The following is a 21140-nucleotide window of genomic DNA, read 5'->3' on the forward strand; positions in this document are numbered from 1 at the left end:
AAAATGATAGGCAAGGTGGGAAATAGAACTTACTGCAAGATGTCACTGTATTTCATCATTTGCTTTGCCTACATTTGATTTTGGGCTGACAAAGTTCCTTGCCTTTGTCCCTCTTGGATCCTGAAATAGTTCTGCTCCTTCTAAATAAGTTTCTCTCCTCTATCTTTTGAATCTTGGGGTATCTATGGCTTTCATCTCTTTTTCCATTAGAGTCAAAGAATCTCTGGAAGACACTCATCTATAGAAAGGGTCTCTAAGGATGCCGGAAAAAATTAATTGGTAAAGCCAGTCTGGTAATGATGCAACTTCTGTGGCCAGCATTCACTGAGCTCTTACTGTGCATTGCATTAATTACTTCACATGCATTATTTCATGTAAGCTTCATAGCAGTGCTGTCAGGTAGCTATTGTTGTTATTCTCACTTTATAGGCAAAGAAATTGAGGTTCAGAGAAGTTAAATCAAATATCTAAGATTACAGAGCTAGAAAGTGGTGGAGCTAGAATTTGAGCCCAGGGCGTTTGATTCCAATATCACACTTTAAATCACTATGCCATTCTGCTAGAGGTATGTGAGTGGTCCTGATTTAGTGAGTCTGAATGGGCAATGTCCTCGGCTAAAGGCCCTTTACCTGTGGGCTCATATCGCTCTGATCCATCCTGGAGCCAGGGATATGTATTAGAGGTATCCCAGTGCCCTAGAGTGCTGCCCAATTACAGACTAGAACCTCCAAAGCTTGAGCAAGAGCCCAATTGGTTGGTCTCCAGGGCAGTGAGCAGTGAGTTCCAAATATCTCCCCTTTGCCAATGCAGAGACAGAGCTTGGAATAGACAAAAACAGCCTTAAGAGCTCAAATGAGTGTAAAGCAATGATAGGTTTATTTGAAAAGAGACTCCCAATCTAAAAACAGGAAAATGTGTGTCAGGATGTAATTAAAGAGGCAGGCCCATCTGGAATGGTTTAGTCCTTTTCAGATAAGCATTCTTACAGCTGTTAAATTTGTTCTTTGTTTCTTTAGAAATCCATTATTCGCTGATTGCTGTCTTTTAGGTAATAGTTTAAATGCTGTCGTCCAGGAGTTGGCAAATGTTTTCTGTAACGGGCTGAGCAGTACACATTTCAGGCTTTGCAGGCCATATGGTCTCCGTCACAACTACTCAACTCATTCATTGTATCATGAAAGCAGTCATAAATGTGAAGATAAGTGGATGTGGCTAAGTTCTAATATAGACACTGAAATTTGAATTTCATGTAATTTCCATGTAATAAAATATCATTCTTCTTTTGATTTTTTTCAACTATTTAAAAGTGTGAAAACAACAACAAAAGAGTAAAACCATACTTAGCTTATAGACTATACAGAACAGGCAGTGAGCCAGATTTTGCCCATCGACCTTGGTTTACTGACCCTGCTCATTAATAGCTAATGCATGTGTTAAAGTGCTAAGTCACTCTGAAAGCTAGATACTAGCAGGATTGTATTCATTTAAAATGAAAACAGATGAACATAAAATAGCCAAATGACACTATTTTCTATCCCTTATCTCCTCCTGCCCATACCCAAATTTCACTTAATTCTGTGCTTATTTTTAATTCCTCTAGGCTACTTGGTTGGGGCTGAATGTTTTCTTGTTTGTGCATGCCTTCCTGTCATATGAGAGGGACGACAAATACTACTACACAAGAGAAATCCTGGGGGTGAGTAGCACAGTTGTAATGTGGGGAATCTCGGCATTTTGCTTATCTCTGACCCAAAGCCATGATTTCCTCAAGGGTTAGGGTTACCAGAAAAATTACAGGATGCCCAGTTAACTTTGAATTCCAGAAAATTAACAAATCATTTCTTTCGGTATAAGTATTTTCCAAATATTACATTGGTCATAAGTGTATTATAGTAAGTCCTCTGTTAATGTTGTCATTAATAGATTCTGCAACTTTAATCAAAAAGATATAATGAAACCAATTTTACCATAAGCTAATTGATATAAACAAGAGTAAAGTTCCTATGGCATCTCATTAACATTATAGCAAAATTACCTTGAATGAAACAACTTTATTCTAGGACTTTCTGTACTAAAAAAATTACAGGCTTACCCTGCTGTCTGAAAATAGAGTGTTCCTATGAAAACTTTTGCAAGCCTAAATGGCATAAAGCAGAGAAGTAATTACCATTAATTTATTGGAAAACTTTTTGAGCATTCCTAGATCCCCAAAATAACCTACCAAATCATACCAAAAACACTTAATTATGTCCAGTTTCATGCTAAGTGTAATGCCCTTATTATCTCTGATACCTTAGGGCATATCTTGCTAATGGATGCACAAAATCAATTGAGATAAAGCACGTATGTTCCCAGACACAGTTCGAAGCTCTGGCGACTCATTGCTGAGATGCTGGATGTGTCTCCAAGGACTGGACTTGGCAGGGCCACTCTCGCTGCTCTGCGCTCACACTACCTCTGTAAAAACTGCTGCAAAACAAACACTGAACGCTATTTTCACTTTCACCATTTTTTTTTCTTTGTAAAAGCAAAATCTTCTTTGGATTTTTATCGGTTAGTGAAAACAGGTACTAATGTAGGTCTTTTGTAAAAGTTAAGTGGTATAATGAGAACTTTTGAAAAGTGGGGGACACCTGTATTCCTTTTTTAAATCTGATGTTCAGATTTAGCTGGGTGTCCTGTATTTTTGCTCACTAAATCTGAGAGCCCTATCTAGGGCACACTCCCCAGAGCCATTAATGAAAACATACAATAAAGAAAACTATTAAGCAGTGGTCTTCAAACTGGTTTCCACAGAAACTCAGGTGCTCCCACAGGGTGTAAGGGGAAGGCTAACTGGGCGGTGCTCCTGCCCTTGCCCCTAATTTAACCAAAACAGCCTTTATATGTCTTATGGACTCCTGCTTATGATTTTAATAGTTTGGTTAAAAATAAACAACTTAAAACCACTGCTGTGGGTGGCCTTCCATCAAACAAGAGGGATACTTAGAGGGAGGGATGTGGGGTGAGTGTGGCTGCAGAACTCAAGGTTTGCAGAAAGGTGGGGTCAGGTCAAAGTAATAGGATGAAGAAAGCTGGGAAAGTGGCAGATTAAGAACAGAAGATGTGGTACATATATAACAGAGAATACTACTCAGCCATAAAAGATGAAATATTGCCATTTACGACAACATGGATGAATCTTAAGAGTATCATGTTAAGTGAAACAAGTCAGATGGAAAAGGACAAGAACTGTATGATTCCACTCATATGTGGGTTATAAAACAAAAAGCAACAAAAGAACAAACAAATGAACAAACAAAAAAACTCATAGATACAGATGACAGAATGATGGTTACCAGAGAGGAAGGGATGTAGGGGCAGGACAAAGAAGGCAAAGGGGTCAAATACATGGTGACGAAAGGAGACTAGACTTTGGGTGGTGAGCATAAAATAGAGATGTCGTATTATAAAGTTGTACATCTGAAATTTATATAATGCCATTAACCAGTGTTACCCCAGTAAACTTAATAATAAAAAAAGGAATAGAAGAGGAAGGGTGGGGGTGGGTTGGGCACATTGGTGTAGAAGTTTCCAGGAGGAAGCACAGAGGTGAAAATGGTTCTCTCACAGGCTCATCAAGTTGGCCACTACCTGATTAGAGAAGCAAATGTGACTACTAACTCTAGTTATTCAGTAACAGGTAAGGGATTTGATTAAATCACTTTCATCTTGATGGTGCCTTTTTCCATTAACTTTCCACAAAGAACCACCCAATGAACATACTTAAAGACAGTTTGTCCTTTTTAAAAATCCTTTTCTCTACATAATCAAAGGATTCATGTTGAGATCACAATTAATTTGAATGTTCTGCTCATGGCTCATTTCACCCTGCTGTTTTCCATTTTAAATGTTGGTTTTTGATCCTTCTTTGAAAACCATAACTCCAAAGAAAATGTTAATTTGTTATAAAAATAGCTTTTTATTAAGCGAATGATGCAATAAATATGACTAGTTATTAAGAGCTGTATTACTCTATGACCATAAAGTCAGCAGCGGAAAAATGAATCATACTGATATCCTGTGGGCATTTCATTTTTAAAGATCCTCTCTGTTAAAAAATTAACTATAAATAATACTGCTTTCGATGAGATCAAAGGATTGAGCGGTGTATAAGTAAAATGTGAAAATCACCCTCCCATCCTACTCCCCAAAGATAACTACTGTTAATAGTTTCCTGTGTGCGTGTGTGTATATATAGACACACTGACATATGCTCACAAATGCATCAGACATGTGGGTTTTGTTTTGTTTTTAATGTAGGTACTATTCTTATTCATTTTTCCTGTATACAGTAAAATTTGCTCTTTTCGTTATACCCTTCTTGGAGTTTTGATAAACACATTCAATGGGATGCAGTTTTTTGTTGTTGTTATTTGTTTGTTTGTTTACAAAAAAGGGATCACATTGTAGATTTTGGCTGGAAATTTCTTCCTATACTTAGTGCATCTCAGATGTCTTTCCATGTGGGTATGTAACCAGTGATATGCTGGAACCAGTTCATATCAGCTTGCAGTAGCCAGTTGTGTGTATCTCTTACCAAGCCTGGCATTCAATGACGTCAAGTTGGTATCTTGAAATCTGCCAAGGTGGAAGTACTTCCATCATGTAAATTGGCAAATGCTGGAAATCAAGACCCCTGTCTCCCCCTGAAAGCTGAATGTTAAATATATACACCACCCCTACATCGCTGCATATAGCTCTTATCCTTTTAAGAGCATAGCAGTCCTAATGGCACTGATGTGCCACAAGTTATTTAATCATTTCATAGGAGATTTCTTAAATTCATGCTCCCTGTAGAAAAATGCAGTTAATTCACTATGAAGCAGAGCAAATGAGTAGCAGAGAATGGAGTTTAAATCCATAGTCAATGAAGCATTAATGACAGCAGCAGTTGAATTAGAATATCAGTATTGATGTTGAAAAATGAACATAAATTGGGATATTTCAATGTGCTGCACTGGGAAAAAAATTAGCTCTAAAAAGAATTCATCCTATACAAATGGCCTCCACAGAATGTGGAGCTGTGAAATTGTAGTCCTGTATTTTCAATTCACTTGCCAATTTTAGTCCTAAGAAACCTCTGTGACTCAAATAAGCAAGCTGTGGAAACCAATGTGGAAATGCAGGATCTTTGAGATGAGCAGAGAAAATTTACTTAGAAATGGAACAGGCTGTCTCTACCCAAAACAGTCAGAGTGTGACTCAGCAAAGGGAGAAACACAGGTCATGTGGAAGAGCAAGAAATGGAAAACAGTAGGGCAGCTTTTGTTCACTACACTGCCTGACATTGTAAGCCATTATGGACATGAGGTAGATCTTGTTCTGGCTTATTAAATCTATGTCATGTTGTCCCAGGTTTCGGTTATGGGAAAATAGTTTTTGTACCAAAAAGATTATTAGAAAAGAGGCTGAGAAATTATAACTTGAACCCATGTTCTTCCTTTTAGCAAGTCATCGACAGGCACACATGTAAGGCTAGCCTGTCAGCTGAAGTGCTGCAATAATTGCCTGACTGCTGTGAGATTGTCATACTCCTGCAGTTTCAAGTACATGGAGCTGACTCAGAGACCAGTTGTATATATTTGAGAAGAGAAGTTGGATTTAGCTACTGTGGAGTTGAGCATATTCTGTCCAGCCTATATCTAATCAAGCCTGTTTCTGGGATAAATACTTCTTTGAAGCACTGATTCCTTGTCTCCTTTTCTAGCAGCTTCTACCGCTGGATCAGATTAATTTTGATGTCAGTTTGAAATTCTGTTCACAGAAGTTCTCCATTCTCAAATCTCTACCTAAGTTTAAAATATTTGCTCTAAGAGGTTCACTAGTTTTATCTAAGCTTTATTCAATTATTAAAGACATCTTAAATATAAATAAATATAAATGGTTGTGTTTGAATTGTTTTTTGTTACGTGCTTGTTACATGCTTATAATCACATTAGAAAATACAGAAAAGAGAAAAATAGTTATCATTTATAATTATACCTTTAAATATATATACTTCAAAGTAAAATAAAATAAAAATATCTATGATCCTCAAGATTGTTTTACAAATGACAAAGAATACAATCATAACTGAGTGCATTAAGCAAAAATCCTCGTTGCAAACTATTACATCCATAGACTGTGTTTATTAACATGGAATCATTAAATCCTGTTCTGTTTCATATTGATAAATGTATAGTCAAACATTTCCAAACCACTGTCACTGGAATTTCTCAATTCATTATTAAGTTCAGCAAATTTTTGGTCATTTGCAAACAGAGAGGAAGAAGCTGCATCCTACCAATTTCTAGGTCTCAGACAAGTGGAGTGGACTTGTGCTCCCCTGCTAGATGGTGAGATGAAGCAGCTGATTGTCTCTTCTCTCTTCTGCTCTAGTCGGCATTGGCCTGGGCCCGAGCCTCTGCTCGCTGCCTGAATTTTAACAGCATGCTGATCCTGCTTCCCGTGTGTCGAAATCTTCTGTCCTTTCTGAGGGGCACCTGCTCAGTGAGTTTCAAACACCCGTAGTTCAACTTTCACGTTAAAGACAAAAGACCCTGGACTCCTCAGTTGGACTGCCCAACACCAAGGCCCTAGGAATAAAAGCCAGAGGTCTCCTTTGGTAGCCAAGGGTGTGGGCAAGAGTGGGTGGGTATTAGCATGCTCTGTGCAAGACATGTTGGTTATGGGTTAGTGAATTCCATAAAGCTGCCTTGAGACACCTGACCTCGATCACTTTACATTTGTAGTTTTGCAGATGCCCACTGAGAAAGCAACTGGATCACAACATCACCTTTCATAAGCTGGTGGCATATATGATCTGCCTGCACACAGGTAACTGAGGCTCCCAGACATTCAGAGTCTAATTTCATTCATTTATTCATGTAGACAGTCAAAAAATATTTATTTTACATCTGGAATTATTTACCAGGCACTGATCTAGGCCTATTTTATGGAACTTACTTTCTATTCTTTTGAGAACACGTAAATGTGATAAAGATTTTGGATCTCTCTGCAATCAAGGTTTATTTGGAACCTTCTGTGGACTTGGCATTCTGCTAGACACTATGTATAAGATTCTCCTTTTCTAGTGGAGCATGCCTGTCATGATGTTCCTGAGACACCTCTCACATTCCTTTCCATCCTTCCATTTAGCTATTCACATAATTGCACACCTGTTTAACTTTGAACGATACAGCAGGAGCCGACAGGCCACAGATGAATCCCTTGCTTCTCTTCTCTCCAGCCTATCTCATCAAGAGAAAGAGAGGGATTCTTGGCTAAATCCTATTCAGTCCCCAAACATGGTGAGTTGACTCAGTGGGAAAGCATCTGTGTTCTGATCATGAACAGAAAAGGCATGGTATCTATTGTGGATGTTGTGTCAGGCTGACATTTCTCCTTTCACAGACAGTGATGTATGTGACATTCACCAGCATTCCTGGTCTCACTGGAGTGATCATCACAATAGCTCTGGTTCTCATGGTGACTTCAGCTATGGAGTTTATCCGGAGGAGTTATTTTGAGGTCTTCTGGTATACGCATCATGTTTTTATCATTTACTTCATCAGCTTAGGGATTCATGGCATTGGGTAAGGTTCCCAAGCTCCTTTCTCATACTCTAGCCCCTGACCTTGCATAATTCTTTGCCCCAAACTATTCTTCATCTTGTTAAGTGGAATTGTCCGGGGTCAAACGGAAGAGAGCATGAAGGAGAGTCATCCTCACAGCTGTGCAGAGTCTTTCAAGAAGTGGGATGATCATGACTCCCAGTGCGAACGTCCCCAATTTGAAGGGCACCCCGCTGAGGTAAAAACCCTATGAACAAGGATAGACTCTTGTTAGGGGCTGTTATTGTTATTCTTGTCATTATTACTTATTATCATTATCATTATTAGCTCAGCCGATATATCTACAAATTTCCTATCATCAAGGAACTCCAATATCAATGTCAACAAGTTAGGGAATTATCATTAGCAGAGGACTCTGAAGAGGAAGGATTGATGGTTAGTGCATGCAGTGAGACCCTCCCCGAAGGTAATAATGATAGCCCACGTTATTAATGGTGTTTACCATGAACCAGGTTTGCTGCATAGCATGGATTATCTCATTTATACATAGCAATAACCTACAATGTAGGCACTTCTTTTGTCTCCATTTTGAGACAAAAGGACTAGGATTCAGAGAGATGAAGTAAACTGTCAAGCTATCACAGTAACTAATGGAGCTGGAATTCAAGCCTAGGCCTTTCACAATTCAAATATTGTGCTCTTGACCATTATGCTGTCCAAAACTTTGTTGTGAAAACCCACTCAATGTTTCTGAGGAAAAAAAAAAGCATTTTTTTTTAGTTTATTAAAGTATAACTGACAAAATTGTATATATTTAAAGTATATAATGTCACGAATGATGTATGTATACTTTGTAAAATGATTACTGCAATGAGATTAATTAACGCACCCATCACTTCACATAGTTACTTTTTTTTTCTGTGTGTGGTAAGAATGACTACTTTCTTAGCAAATTTCAAGTATGCTACACAGTATTATTAACTATAGGCACCATACTATACATTAGATTCCTCAAACTTATTCATCTTATAACTGAGGGCTTGTACCCTTTTACCAGCATCTCCCTATTCTGACCACCCCCGCTCCACGTGCCCCTGGTTAACCACCTTTCTACTCTGTTTCTACGAGTTCAGCTTGGTTGTTTTTTTGTTTGTTTGTTTCTTTTTTTTTTTGTTAGAGTTGACATTCAATATTTTTTTATATTAGTTTCAAGTAGACAGCACAGTGGTTAGACATTTATATAATTCATGAAGTGATCTCCCTCATTAGTCTAGTGCCCACCTGGCACTATACATAGTTATTACAATATTATTGGCCATATTCCCTGTGCTATACTTCACATCCTTGTGACTATTTTATACCTAACAATTTGTACTTCTTAATCCCTTCACTTTTTTGACCCAGCCTACAAACCCCCTCCCATCTGCCAACCATCAGTATCTATGAGCCTGTTTCTGTTTTGTTTGTTCATTTATTTTGTTCTTTAGAGTCTACATATAAGTGAGATCATGTGGTATTTGTCTTTCTCTGCCTGCCTTATTTCACTTAGCATAATACCCTCTAGGTCCATCCGTGTTGTCACAAATGGTAAGATTTCGTTTTCTAATGGCTGAGTGATATTCCATTGTATATATGTACTACTTCTTTATCCAGTCGTCTATTGGTGGGCACTTAGGTTACTTCCATATCTTGGCTATTGTAAATAATACTGCAATGAACATAGGGGTACATAATATCTTTTGGAATTAGTATTGTGGATTTCTTCAGATAAATACCCAGAAGTGGAATTGCTGGGTCATAATGTAATTCTATTTTTAATTTTTTGAGGAACCTACAAACTGTTTTTCATAGTGGCTGAACCAATTTGCAATACCACCAACAGTGCATGAGGGTTCCCTTTTCTCTACATCCTCACGGACACTTGATTGTTGTCAATTTTGTTTTAAAAAGCATTCTTAGGGAGACTTTCATTGAAGCTTAGATATTATCGTTAAATAGTGGATGATCAAGAAACTGGATTCCAGGGAACCCAAGGTGTGCCTCAGGGTAATTATGTAGATATTACGGCTTACTCGTGCTTGCTCATAAAATACGTTTAATTGAAGAATAAATAGAAGGAAAAAATTAACTTGTGGTGCCTCAAAGTGCTCTGAGGATGATTAAAGTCTTTAAATCAGGTGCAGAATAAAGAGCAATAGCAAATTTCAAGTATAGTATACAGTATTATTATTAGTCCTAATTTAGAAACGGAAAAATATCTAAAAAATCCTCTAAAGTTGGCATTTTATAACAATGGGAAAAGGACAGAGTATTTAATATATATTTTTTAGGATAATAGAATAACCATCTAAGAAAAAAGCTGTACCTTTATTCCACACTTTACACTAAACTATGGATAAAGGATGCATGGATTAAGAATTTAAATGTTAAAAAAAGAAATAAATCATAATACTACACTAATACCATAAGCACTCTAATACCACATGGGAAATGTTTTCTTCTAATACTGGAATATTAGTAAAACATGCTAATAAGATAAAAAAAAAAAACTAGAAGCCAGAAAGGGGAAGATAATAAATTTGAATAAATATATATCCAATTTATTATTTTTATATATTCAAATTTATTATCCTTTATGTATACTATATATACACACACACAGTTTTGTGTGGCAAAAGAAAAAAACGCATCATAAATAAAGACAGGCAACAAATTACTAAGTAGGAAAATTATTTACAACCTACGGACCATTAACTAATTTTGTAAAACATAAATGACTCTTATAGATCAATAAGAAAAGGCCTAACAATCCAATAAAAAAGATATAGAAGATATGAACAGAATGATCACAGAAATGAAGATATATGTTAATCTTAAATTTATGAAATGATGCTTAATGTTATAATGCAAAAAAATGCAAAATAAAACTACATTAAGATACTTTTTTTTAACCAAACAGATTAGCAAAGATCCAAAAGTCTGCTCATGGGCTGTATTGGCAATGTTCTCATGCATTGCTGGTGAGAGTGTAAACCTATACAATTGCTTGTAAGGGTGATTTGGCAGTATTTATCAAACTTGCATATGTGTTACATGTATTAGTTTACATGTATTAGTTTATTCATTGTAACGGCTTGATAGAACAAAAGACTGGAAATAAGCGTCCATCAATAGAGGACTAGTTAAATTATGAGACTTTCCTACAATGGAACACTCTGCAGCCAATAAAGAGAAAGAGGCAGCTCTGTAGGTACTAATATGGACTGGTCTCTAAGATTTTAAATGAAAAAAGGGCAGGGCAGTGTGTATTGTCTTCTACTATTTGTACTTAATGCAGTATTAGCACTTAAATACATATTCTCCAGAAGGATTCATGAAATAATAACATTGATTACCTTTGGGGAGATGGAGGACAGGGATGGAAGGGAGATTTGTACTTTTGAATTTTGTGCAATGTACATGTATTACCAATGTAAAAAATAATTTTAAAAGGACATGCCTGGAATATGTTAACAGTACATTTCATTTAGAACGTCAGAGTAACTTGTAAACTATAACCAAACAGCTTTTGTTCAACAAGAGGCCCTTAAAGACAGACACCTATAAAGCTTGATCAGCCCCTAGCTAAGGCAGTTAATTCCCTGTCTTACCTTGTACATCAATGTCTCTCTTTTTCCCATATGTTATCTGAGATAAGGTATATTGGGAAGTATTCTTAAAGGTTTACTTTAAGATATGTTTGGAGGTATACCTAGTTGGAGGTATACTTAAAACTCAAGTGTTGCTTAGATTGGTCATGTAATACCTCAAGGGAGAGAACACCGATTTTGCCATCTATTTGAGTCTATTGGTTTGTTTCTTCCGTAAGCATTAAAAAACACTCTCTCCCCATTCTCCCCATTTAAAATTATAAAAATAATTCATGTTTATTGTAGAAAGTTTAGAAAATGCAGAAAAACATTTAGAGGAAAATAAAAATTTCACAGAGTTCTACCACTTACAGGTAATAATTATTTTTCCTCTTCGTCTATATCATTGGATGCTTTCCTCTGTTGTCAAATATTCTTCTGAAACATATGTTTTAGAAAGCTGTACGATATACCATTTTTCATATTTTTTTTTCTGCATGATCATTTTTAATGACCTCGTGGGCATTATGCTAAGTGAAATATGTCAGAGAAAGACAAATATCATATGATCTCGCTTATATGTGGAATCTAAATTAAAAAAAAAAAAACTGAGCTCATAGATACAGAAAAGAGATTGAAGGTTGCCAGATGCAGGGGATGGGTGGTAGTAGGTAAAATGGGTGAAAACGGTCAACAGGTACAGACTTCCAGTGATAAATAAATAAGTCCTGGGCATGTAATGCACAGCATGGTGACTAGTTAATAATACTGTATTGCATGTTTGAAAGTTGCTAAAAGAGTAGATCTTAAAAGTCCTCATCATAAGAAAAAAAAATTTTGTAATTATGTAAGGTAACAGATGTTAACTAGACTTATTGTGGTGATGATCAGTTTGCAATATGTACAAATATCAAACCAGTATGTTGTACACCTAAAACTAATGTTATATGTCAATTATATCTTTATTCAAAAAAAAATTAAATTAAAATTTTTAGGAAGTGTTTGGTATTGACAAAAAAATATATGATATACCATTTTGTCATTGTTTTCTTAATAAAAATAATGTGGCCATGACTATACTTCCAAACTTTGTGTACACCTTAATTATTTCTTTATGCTCGATTTCCTAGAAGTGAAATTCCTGAGTAACAGAAAGAATGCTTTCGAAGCTGTAGAGATGTATTGCCAAATTGCTCCCTGGAAAGTTGCTACTAATTTGCACTTTCACCAGCTGCACATGTGAATATGTCCATTTCCTTGCATCCCAGTTAATGGTGTTTAAAGTTGTTTTTCAATTTGAGAGGCTCAAATGCTATTTAGCTTTAATATTCATTTCTCTGATTACTTTTGAGGCCAAAATTTTTTTTCTACATTGTTATTAGCCATTTCTTAAATAAGAGTTTTTCATGTCATCTGAATTCAGCTGGAGATTTTTCCAAACAAGAAGTAGCATCAAATTGTATAATGCCCATTCTCAGGTTTGCCAGCCCCATCTCTGCCCTTGGGTATTCTCCCCAGAGATACCCAAGGAAATTATTTACCTGAAACAGCATAAGAAACCTCATTCCACACAGTTCTGATATATCACACTTGAACAATTGTGCAAGAAATGACATGATTTAGCATTGCTAGAAAATACATTTTTAGAAGATCCTATGCATAGGGAAGCAACTTGCTACCTTTAAAAAGGGATAGAAAGGCTGCTTTTTAAAAAATGTACACAAGATAAAAAGCATATTACTATGTTAGATGTTTGGAGCATCTGAGAAAAGAAGTGATGTATTGATAAGTACCAAGTTTTACATATTGTCACCAATAGTTTCAGCTACATACTTTTCCTTTTGTGTTAGTTTGTTTTGTTACTAATCATCTGCTTCTATTTCACACCTACAATCTTTTGTTTTTTCAGATTGGACAAGTTGTCCTGGAAAACAGTCTTAGATTCTTAAAATTATATACATATTTACCATGTACTTTATTTTTGTGCTTTTCTTTTGCTTCCTGGTGAGACCTGTAAAATTTCAGGAAGTGATCTGCTTTGTGAGTAACAGATTAGCAAACAAAACTCTTGTAGTTTATTCCTTTCCATTTCCATCCTCAAGATTTGGTGAAATTAGTTGCCTATATGTGTATAATTGATACACATCAGAGAACTCAACAAATATTTATTGAATAAAGGAATGAACTGCTACAAAAATAAGTCCTAAACAAGAGATTAATGTGTAACTTTATTCTTTGCTCTGTTTCTGTGCAGTCTTGGAAGTGGATCCTTGCACCAGGTATTCTTTATATCTTTGAAAGGATCCTTCGATTTTATCGCTCCCAGCAGCGGGTTGTGATTACCAAGGTAAAGCATATGCAATTTCATTTTGCCATGATAAGAGTTCTGTTCTTCTTATTTATAGAAATAAAGGGCCATGTTGTCACCCTGAAGGGAATTAAAAAAAGAACTTGGGGGTAACATACTTCATTTCCTCCAGTGCTGGACAGAACTGTGGGAAAAGGAGTTTGGCAAAAATCGTCGGCATGGATCTATGTCAGAGACTGCAAACTGGTGTCCTGCACCAAATCTAACCCACAGACATATTTTGTTTGGCCCACACACTGATTGTTTAGAAAGTCGAATTGGTTGCTAACATTTAAAAATCTGGATGGAGGCTTTCACTTTAAAAATAGCATTCCTAGCTTCTCTTGAAGAATCAGGTAACCTGTTAACACTGAGTCTCGGTCCTGTAGTGCAACCATTGTCTAGACTAAGTAACTGCTGCCCCCTTTAGAGAGGATGTGCTCACGGTTCACCATTGTCACCAGCTCTCCAGCTGTACTCATTTACTTTATCTACCTGTCCCTGTCGCCATTTGAAATTGCCTCCTTTGGTCTCTGTGCCTCATTCATAGGTTGTCATGCACCCATCCAAAGTTTTGGAATTGCAGATGAACAAGAGTGGCTTCAGCATGGAAGTGGGACAGTATATTTTTATTAATTGCCCCTCAATCTCTTACCTGGAGTGGCATCCCTTTACTCTGACCTCTGCTCCAGAGGAAGACTTCTTCTCCGTTCATATCCGAGCAGTGGGGGACTGGACGGAAAATCTTGTAAAGGCTTTTGAACAACGACATTCACCGATTCCCAGGTAGGCCCTGGAGAGCAGCAGAGACCCAGACCAGAATGCAGACAAGCAAAAAAGAAAAAGCAATTAATTCCCTGTTGAAACTTAAGTCTGGCACAATAGAATGCGATTAAAATAAATGGCCAAAATCAGCCATGGGAACCGCTATGTCTCTGGGAGGATGTGCAAGGTTAGGGGTGGAGGTGAGACTTCACTTGCCCGTTATCTTCTGTCTTCTGCCAGAATTGAGGTGGATGGTCCCTTTGGCACTGTCAGTGAGGATGTTTTCCAGTATGAAGTGGCTGTGCTGGTCGGAGCAGGAATTGGGGTCACCCCCTTTGCTTCCATTTTGAAGTCCATCTGGTACAAATTCCGGCATGCAGATAAGAACCTCAGAACACAAACGGTACATCCCCTCATACCACTTTTCATCTAGTCTGGGTCTGACAGGTCCATTGCTTTCATGGACTTCATGCTCTTCACATTTGATAAAAAGTAAGGCCTCCCTGGAGTTATGAGAGCAAGTGGCATGAGATCACTTTTCTCTGCCACGGCATCTGCTTCTGCAGATTGACCGTAACAACAGGGTCTTCATTTTCAATTTGGTGTTTAAAATCACCTTGAACCAAAGATGGCCCTGGAGGTCTCTTCCCATAAGGGAAATTGTCAGGACTCTGGACATTCATGCTGCCTAAGTTCTGCTGTTCTGTAGAGGTGATTTTTCAGGTCACCCTACACTTGACCAACAAAGATAGAGTATATCTATTGAGTCATGTCACCACAGTGTACATTGTAAAGGGCACTTAATAAGTCTATGTTCTCTCTTGTTGATTCCAGATCTATTTCTACTGGATCTGCCGGGAGACAGGTGCCTTTGCCTGGTTCAATGACCTATTGGCTTCCCTGGAACAGGAGATGGAAGAATTAGGCAAAGTGGGTTTTCTAAACTACCGTCTCTTCCTCACTGGATGGGATAGCAACATTGTGAGTTCAAACAACACACTAATTCCCATGTTGGATGCAAGCTGAATATCAGACAAAAGATAGTGAATGCTGATTGTAAATAATTATTTCTGGTGATTTTCTATCTGCCCTCATCATCACATCCAAGTTTAAGAATGCCTGAAGGAAGAGACAGCTATCAGGACCTGCTTTTTCTAATTTTTATTTTTCTGACTCCAGGCTGGTCATGCAGCATTAAACTTTGACAAAGCCACTGACATCCTGACAGGTCTGAGACATAAAACCTTCTTTGGGAGACCTGTATGGGAAAATGAGTTTTCTACAATAGCTACCACCCACCCCAAGTAAGTGTATTCCCCTATTGTTAGTTGAGTTTGCAGAATTAGAGTTTAGGAAAGGTATTATGGCATGTTGAACACTCTTGGGAGAAAGATCTCTGGGGCCAAAATTTTTGCACTATTCTTAGATTCTTGCTTAAAACAGAGGAAACTCCATCTGGGGTTTTAGACAATAAGGGTCACGATCTTATTATTGATGAGAAGACGTTTGCTGCCTCGACAAGCCCCCATTCAAATAGTGAGGCAAGGAGACTCGGTTATGATCTGTATTACCAAACAAAATGGAGAACTGGAACGATTCAAATGCATTGCTTTTGGCTTTAGTGACCTCTATTTAAAGTAGGAAGTGTTTGGACTGTATTATCTAGTTAACTGACCTTGGTCTTTCTGGAGGGTTTTTGAGACATGCTAGAGCATACAGAAAAAAACCTGGTGCCATGAGATCAGCCATTCTGATGGGAATAAGATTAAGCTGATTGTGTAAGATAAATTCTAGGAACGATTTGGCAGGTGATCAACTGAATTCCACAAACATTATTGGTTACTTTCTATAAGTTCAGCACTCACTATTCTAGAAGCTTTGGAGGTTGAAAGAGAAATAGAACATGGTTCTTGCTTTCAAGGAGCACACATTTTAATAAGAGATGCATACAATCAACTCAAAGCAGAATGATGCACTCCATGAGACAGGCACATGGACGTTGAGGGAGGGAAAGTCTAAGCCCACTTGGGGTGATCAAGAAAGGCTCCCTGAAGCCAGTGGTCACTTAGTGAGGTGGATTCAGATGATCCTGGGTACTAATGCTAGTTCTGACATTTTCCAGTTACGGGACCTTGAGCTAGAAAACCCTCTGATCCTCAGATTTCTCATCTGTGAAATGGGGATTATGTTAGTAGATGCCTGCTCTCTCACTTGCAGGATTGTTGTGAATATTAAGTGAGACAATATATAAAAATGCTCCGTAAAGCCTAAAGCAGCATATAAGCAAAATAGATTATTTCAATTTGTCAATAGTTGGTTATGTGAATAGATGAGATTGCTAGGAGAGAGGAAGAGTGACAGAGGACAGAGTGTTAAGGAATGTTTACATTATGTAAGAAGGGAGAAAGATGAATCAGGGAAGATGGAGGAGAATGTGGAGAAGTGGTATCACAGAAGCCAAGGGAGGAAAGATTAGAGAAGTGTGGTCAACAGTTTTGGAGGAGTGGCAGGGTCCAAGGAATGCCTTTTTATCATAAAGATGATCTCAGCATATTTGTAGACAGAACAGGAGCCAGTAGAGAGGAATAAAATAAATATACAAAGTGGGGAGGGGACTAGGATGGCTATAATAAAAGACAGGCAGTAATATGAGCTGGCAAGAAAGTGGAGAAATTGTAGGAGGGTTCCTCCTACACTGTGTCGGAATGTGAAGTGGTGGAGAACTTGAGGAAAACTCTGGCATTTCCTCAAAATGTTAAACATAGAGTTACCACATGACCCAGCAATTTCATTCCTAAGTATATTCCCAAGAGAAATAAAACATATGTCCACACAAAAACTTGTACATGAATGTACCTAGAATAGCCCCAAAGTGGAAACAACCCAAGTGCCCATCAATAAATGAATGGATAAGCAAAATGTGGTATACGCACACAATGGAATATTATTCAGCTATAAAAAAGGAATGGAATACTGATACATGCTGCAACATGGATAAACCTTGAAGACAGTATGGTAAGTGCAAGAAACCAGATGCAAAAGGCCACATATTGTACAATTCTGCTTATATGAAATGTTTAGAATAGGCAAATCTCGAGAAAGCAAGCAGATTTGATTGTCTAGGGCTAGGGCTGGGCAGTTGGGAAGAAATGGGCAATGACTGCTAATGTGCATGGGTTTTTCTTTTTGGGATGATAAAAATGTTCTTGAATTAGATAGTGGTGATGGTTGCACAACTTTGTGACTATACTCAAAGCACTAACTGCACACTTTAAAAGGATGAATGTTCTGATATATGAATTACCTCAATTAAGTAAAAATAAGGGGAGAAGGTATGAGAGAAGGAAGATGAGGTTGAGATCCAGAGAGATTATCCTCCACTACTTCTTCAGCGTGAGAAATTTGAAGTGGGGATAAGTACACAATGGATGGATTTAATGGCAGCTAACACATATGAACTTAACTTTGTGCCAGGCATTTTTCTAATCGCTTTACATGTTTGTCATTAAACTTCAAAATAATCCTATGAGGTGGGTACTATTTTTATGCCCATTTTATGTTAGCGGGGTGGGGCGGAGGGACTGAAACACAGAGAGGTTAAGAAACTTCCTATCGTTATACAGCTGGAACAGTCAGCTGGGATTTGAACACAGGCAGCCTGGCTCTCTAGAGTCTAGCTAGCACTTAACCATCTCAAGGCACTACATCTCCTGAGTGTCTGTTCTCAGTAGAATAATCAAGGCTGAGTGCTGAAGAGTGATAAGGACTGGGAGCACATTGGAGGCTTGCAAACAGAAGCCTGTGAGAGGGGAGTCAACAACTGAATTTTTATGCAGGGTTGTTGGGAGTAGTAGAGGCCTCACAGAGGCTATTGCTCTTGTCTGTCTTTGCTGCTTTCTAACCCTGACTATTCTATTTTTGCAGGTCTGCGGTGGGAGTCTTCTTATGTGGTCCTCAGACTCTGGCAAAGAGCCTGCGCAAATGCTGTCACCAATTCTCCAGTTTAGATCCTAGGAAGGTTCAATTCTACTTCAACAAAGAAAATTTTTGACTTATAGGAATAAGGACAATAACCTGCATTTAATCTCTTTTGTATCTTCAACAACTTACTTGGTCTGGTCAGGTTTGGACAGCCCTTTAAGGACAATAATGTGCCTCTCAAGCCTTCACTGGACCCTAGCATTTTTTTGGTTGGATTCAACTTTGTTATCACTGAGCTTCAAGAACCTAAGAACTTCAGAAACCACAATAATTGCATGGAGCCTTTCTTGGGAAAATAAGTGTAAATCATTCTGGAATGCCATGACTATAGTAAGGCCCGACAGCAGACGTAGTTAACGATTTAACCCAGGGTGATTGTGTTGACTCCAAGTGTTACTGTCTCCTGAACTTTGGGTCATATTCTCCCCTCCCTCCCACCCTCAAAGAAGATTTCTAAGTAGAGTGATTTTTTAAATAAAATTTTATTTAAGAATTAATGACAAAACATAAGAAGCATAAATAATAAAGCAAAGTTACCAAGAACCCCATCACTATATTACAGTATATACATTCTTACTGTTATTTTACACATGGTCTTATCCAGTGTGAACAGCAATTTATGCTTTGCTTATTTTTCCTTGTCAAAAAATGAAGGATTTTCTTCTTTGCTTAATGAATAAATCTTTTGTTACTTTATCTAGGCTCTCCATTTGGGAAAGAAATCTTGAATGTATGCTAATTGTCATTGTATAATTAAAAGTCAGCTATGTTGTCATTAGCTTGCATTGCTCTGCTGGAAATAATTGTAAAAACTTGAACTCCATCTTAGGATGACTTATTTAGTCAACAGGGGTTCTTTAGTGCCATTTTTATTAAGGGAGTTTATTAATGTCTAGTTTAAAAAAAGATAATTGAGAATTTTGATAACATTTTTTGACTCCTACCTACTTTACTTATTCATTAGGGAATCATTCACCTAATAACATAAGCAAAATGCCTTTTCTTTCTCTTGTCAAAATGCTTATTTCTCCCATCCATCTGGCTCTAGGATGTTAGTAGTCACAGTGAATCAGTAGACCAGGTCTCTTAAAAGAGGGGAAAAAAATCCGGACTTCATTGTGCCCAGACAATTCAACTCATTAGATTTATAAGAATATTTCTACTCTTGGAATTATAGCACCTATTTCTCTACCATTAAGTGACCAAAAATGAATAAATGGTTGTTTCTAATTATCCAGAAACCTATATGACTTGAAGGATTCGTATGATTGATTTTTTTTCAGTCACTCGTTTGAACTAAATAAAGGTAGGTCAGGGATTCATGGTAGTGAATTGTATTTCATTTACTAATTGTACGTCAATAAAATATACTAATGGAGGTTTCCATAGGAATAGATTGGGATACCCCTCCTGTTGCCAATTTCCTGGATTTCAGCTGTCTAAATTAAATTTAATAAGGCTTTAGAAAAATGCACAATGGAACCTTGACAATATGGTTCCTATTAGACAACTGCGGACCAAATGATAATTTGATCTTCAGTGACTTTGATTTGGAATCTTGGTGTTCCTTGAAACTTATAATGAGCTCTTAATGAGAAAGGCTTCACTCTTGGTCTCAGTGTCTAAATATATTGACACTTCAAGATATGACTACTAAAATCAACATAGTAAGGCCTAGAATATTCATGGAAGTAGGCAGAAAAGGCAATGATAATAATAAATCCTACACATAATCAACATCCAAGCCCAAAAAAGGGATGTGCAGGATACTTAGAAAGCTCCTCAGCTATTTTGAGCAAGTTTTTCTTCCTAGGTTGTAATATGAAGTACCTTATTCAGCAAATTCTTGTTGTAGTAAATATTTATATATATCAGAGTAGAAAATCCCTCAATTTCAGTGTCTCTCATAAAGTTGATTATCATTACATTCTTTTGCTTGACATGTAAGCAATATGCTATTACATTCTCTAAGACTATGGTAGGCTTTTAATTCACTTGACCATAATCCTAGCCTGGGGGCAGAATTCTGAGAATATAAATAGGCTCGAGTAGTTCCAGTGGAACTTTATTATTAAGGCACCTCATAACCTCTTGAGGTTAGCCTGATGGAGAGACATCATGTCCCTCCTTAATGCCACTATGAGAGAAAGAACACTAGGCCAGAAGAGCCATAGTTAGAGCTAGGGCACTAATTATGTTCTTATCTATCTGCAAGGAGGGAGGCAGGGGAGGGCCTAATGGGCAATCTGACTACTTGTGCTCCACATTCGGTCCTCTTAAAATTAATAAGAATGTAAAAGTTCTAGGGTTTTCTATGTTTTAATTTCCCATAATAAATTTGGTTATAGGGTAGCACTATAGGTTAGTGATTATCTAGAAGGTAGGATGGAATGTATTTTGTTCATTTGATTTCTGTTCAGTTTTTATTTCATCTTGAATATATGAAAAATTCGTGTTTTTTTAACCCTTAAGGTTGACTACCCAGACTGTAGAGGGCTTTTTGGTATCCAGGATTTTCTTATCAAATAAATATATGCATTAGAACAGACAAGTAAATGTTAACAGTCTCTTGTGTTGTTGACATCCTCGAACCAGTAGCTTATACAACATCTTTGTCTTAACTCTGAACTATGCATGTGAATAGACCTGCTGTTGACAAAAAAAAAAAAATGCGTTTTGATATTTGGATTTTTCTAAACTAAATACGCTGCTCTGCTAGGTTTTTTGCTTTGTTGGCCTTCTGACCATTTTATAGCTCTAAGCATGTACTGTTTTCCCCCAGTAGACTGAGAAGTCCGAGCAAGTCCTCAAAGGGCAAATCTT

At 37.3% G+C, this 21140-nt stretch overlaps 1 protein-coding gene across 6 annotated transcripts in view; it reads left to right on the plus strand.

Moving 5' to 3' along the window:
• Positions 1–20868, plus strand: part of NOX1 (NADPH oxidase 1) — a 172318-nt gene extending 151450 nt beyond the window's left edge. For 4 of the 6 annotated variants that reach the window (XM_039874007.1, XM_039874006.1, XM_039874010.1 and 1 more), the window contains 12 exons: positions 1601–1696; positions 6421–6531; positions 6774–6858; positions 7180–7331; positions 7435–7616; positions 7701–7833; positions 13479–13571; positions 14122–14357; positions 14577–14739; positions 15171–15317; positions 15516–15640; positions 18261–20868. In XM_039874007.1, coding sequence (XP_039729941.1) covers positions 1601–1696; positions 6421–6531; positions 6774–6858; positions 7180–7331; positions 7435–7616; positions 7701–7833; positions 13479–13571; positions 14122–14357; positions 14577–14739; positions 15171–15317; positions 15516–15640; positions 18261–18387 — 1650 coding nt within the window. In that variant the 3' untranslated portion in view covers positions 18388–20868. The remainder of the gene's footprint in view (positions 1–1600; positions 1697–6420; positions 6532–6773; positions 6859–7179; positions 7332–7434; positions 7617–7700; positions 7834–13478; positions 13572–14121; positions 14358–14576; positions 14740–15170; positions 15318–15515; positions 15641–18260) is intronic. The other 2 variants (XM_039874011.1, XM_039874012.1) reach the window with 2 other exon arrangements.
• The last annotated feature ends 272 nt before the right edge of the window (positions 20869–21140 follow it).

Source organism: Pteropus medius, unplaced genomic scaffold, assembly GCF_902729225.1.
Source record: "Pteropus medius unplaced genomic scaffold, Ma_sr-lr_union100, whole genome shotgun sequence".
Lineage (NCBI taxonomy): Eukaryota > Metazoa > Chordata > Mammalia > Chiroptera > Pteropodidae > Pteropus > Pteropus medius.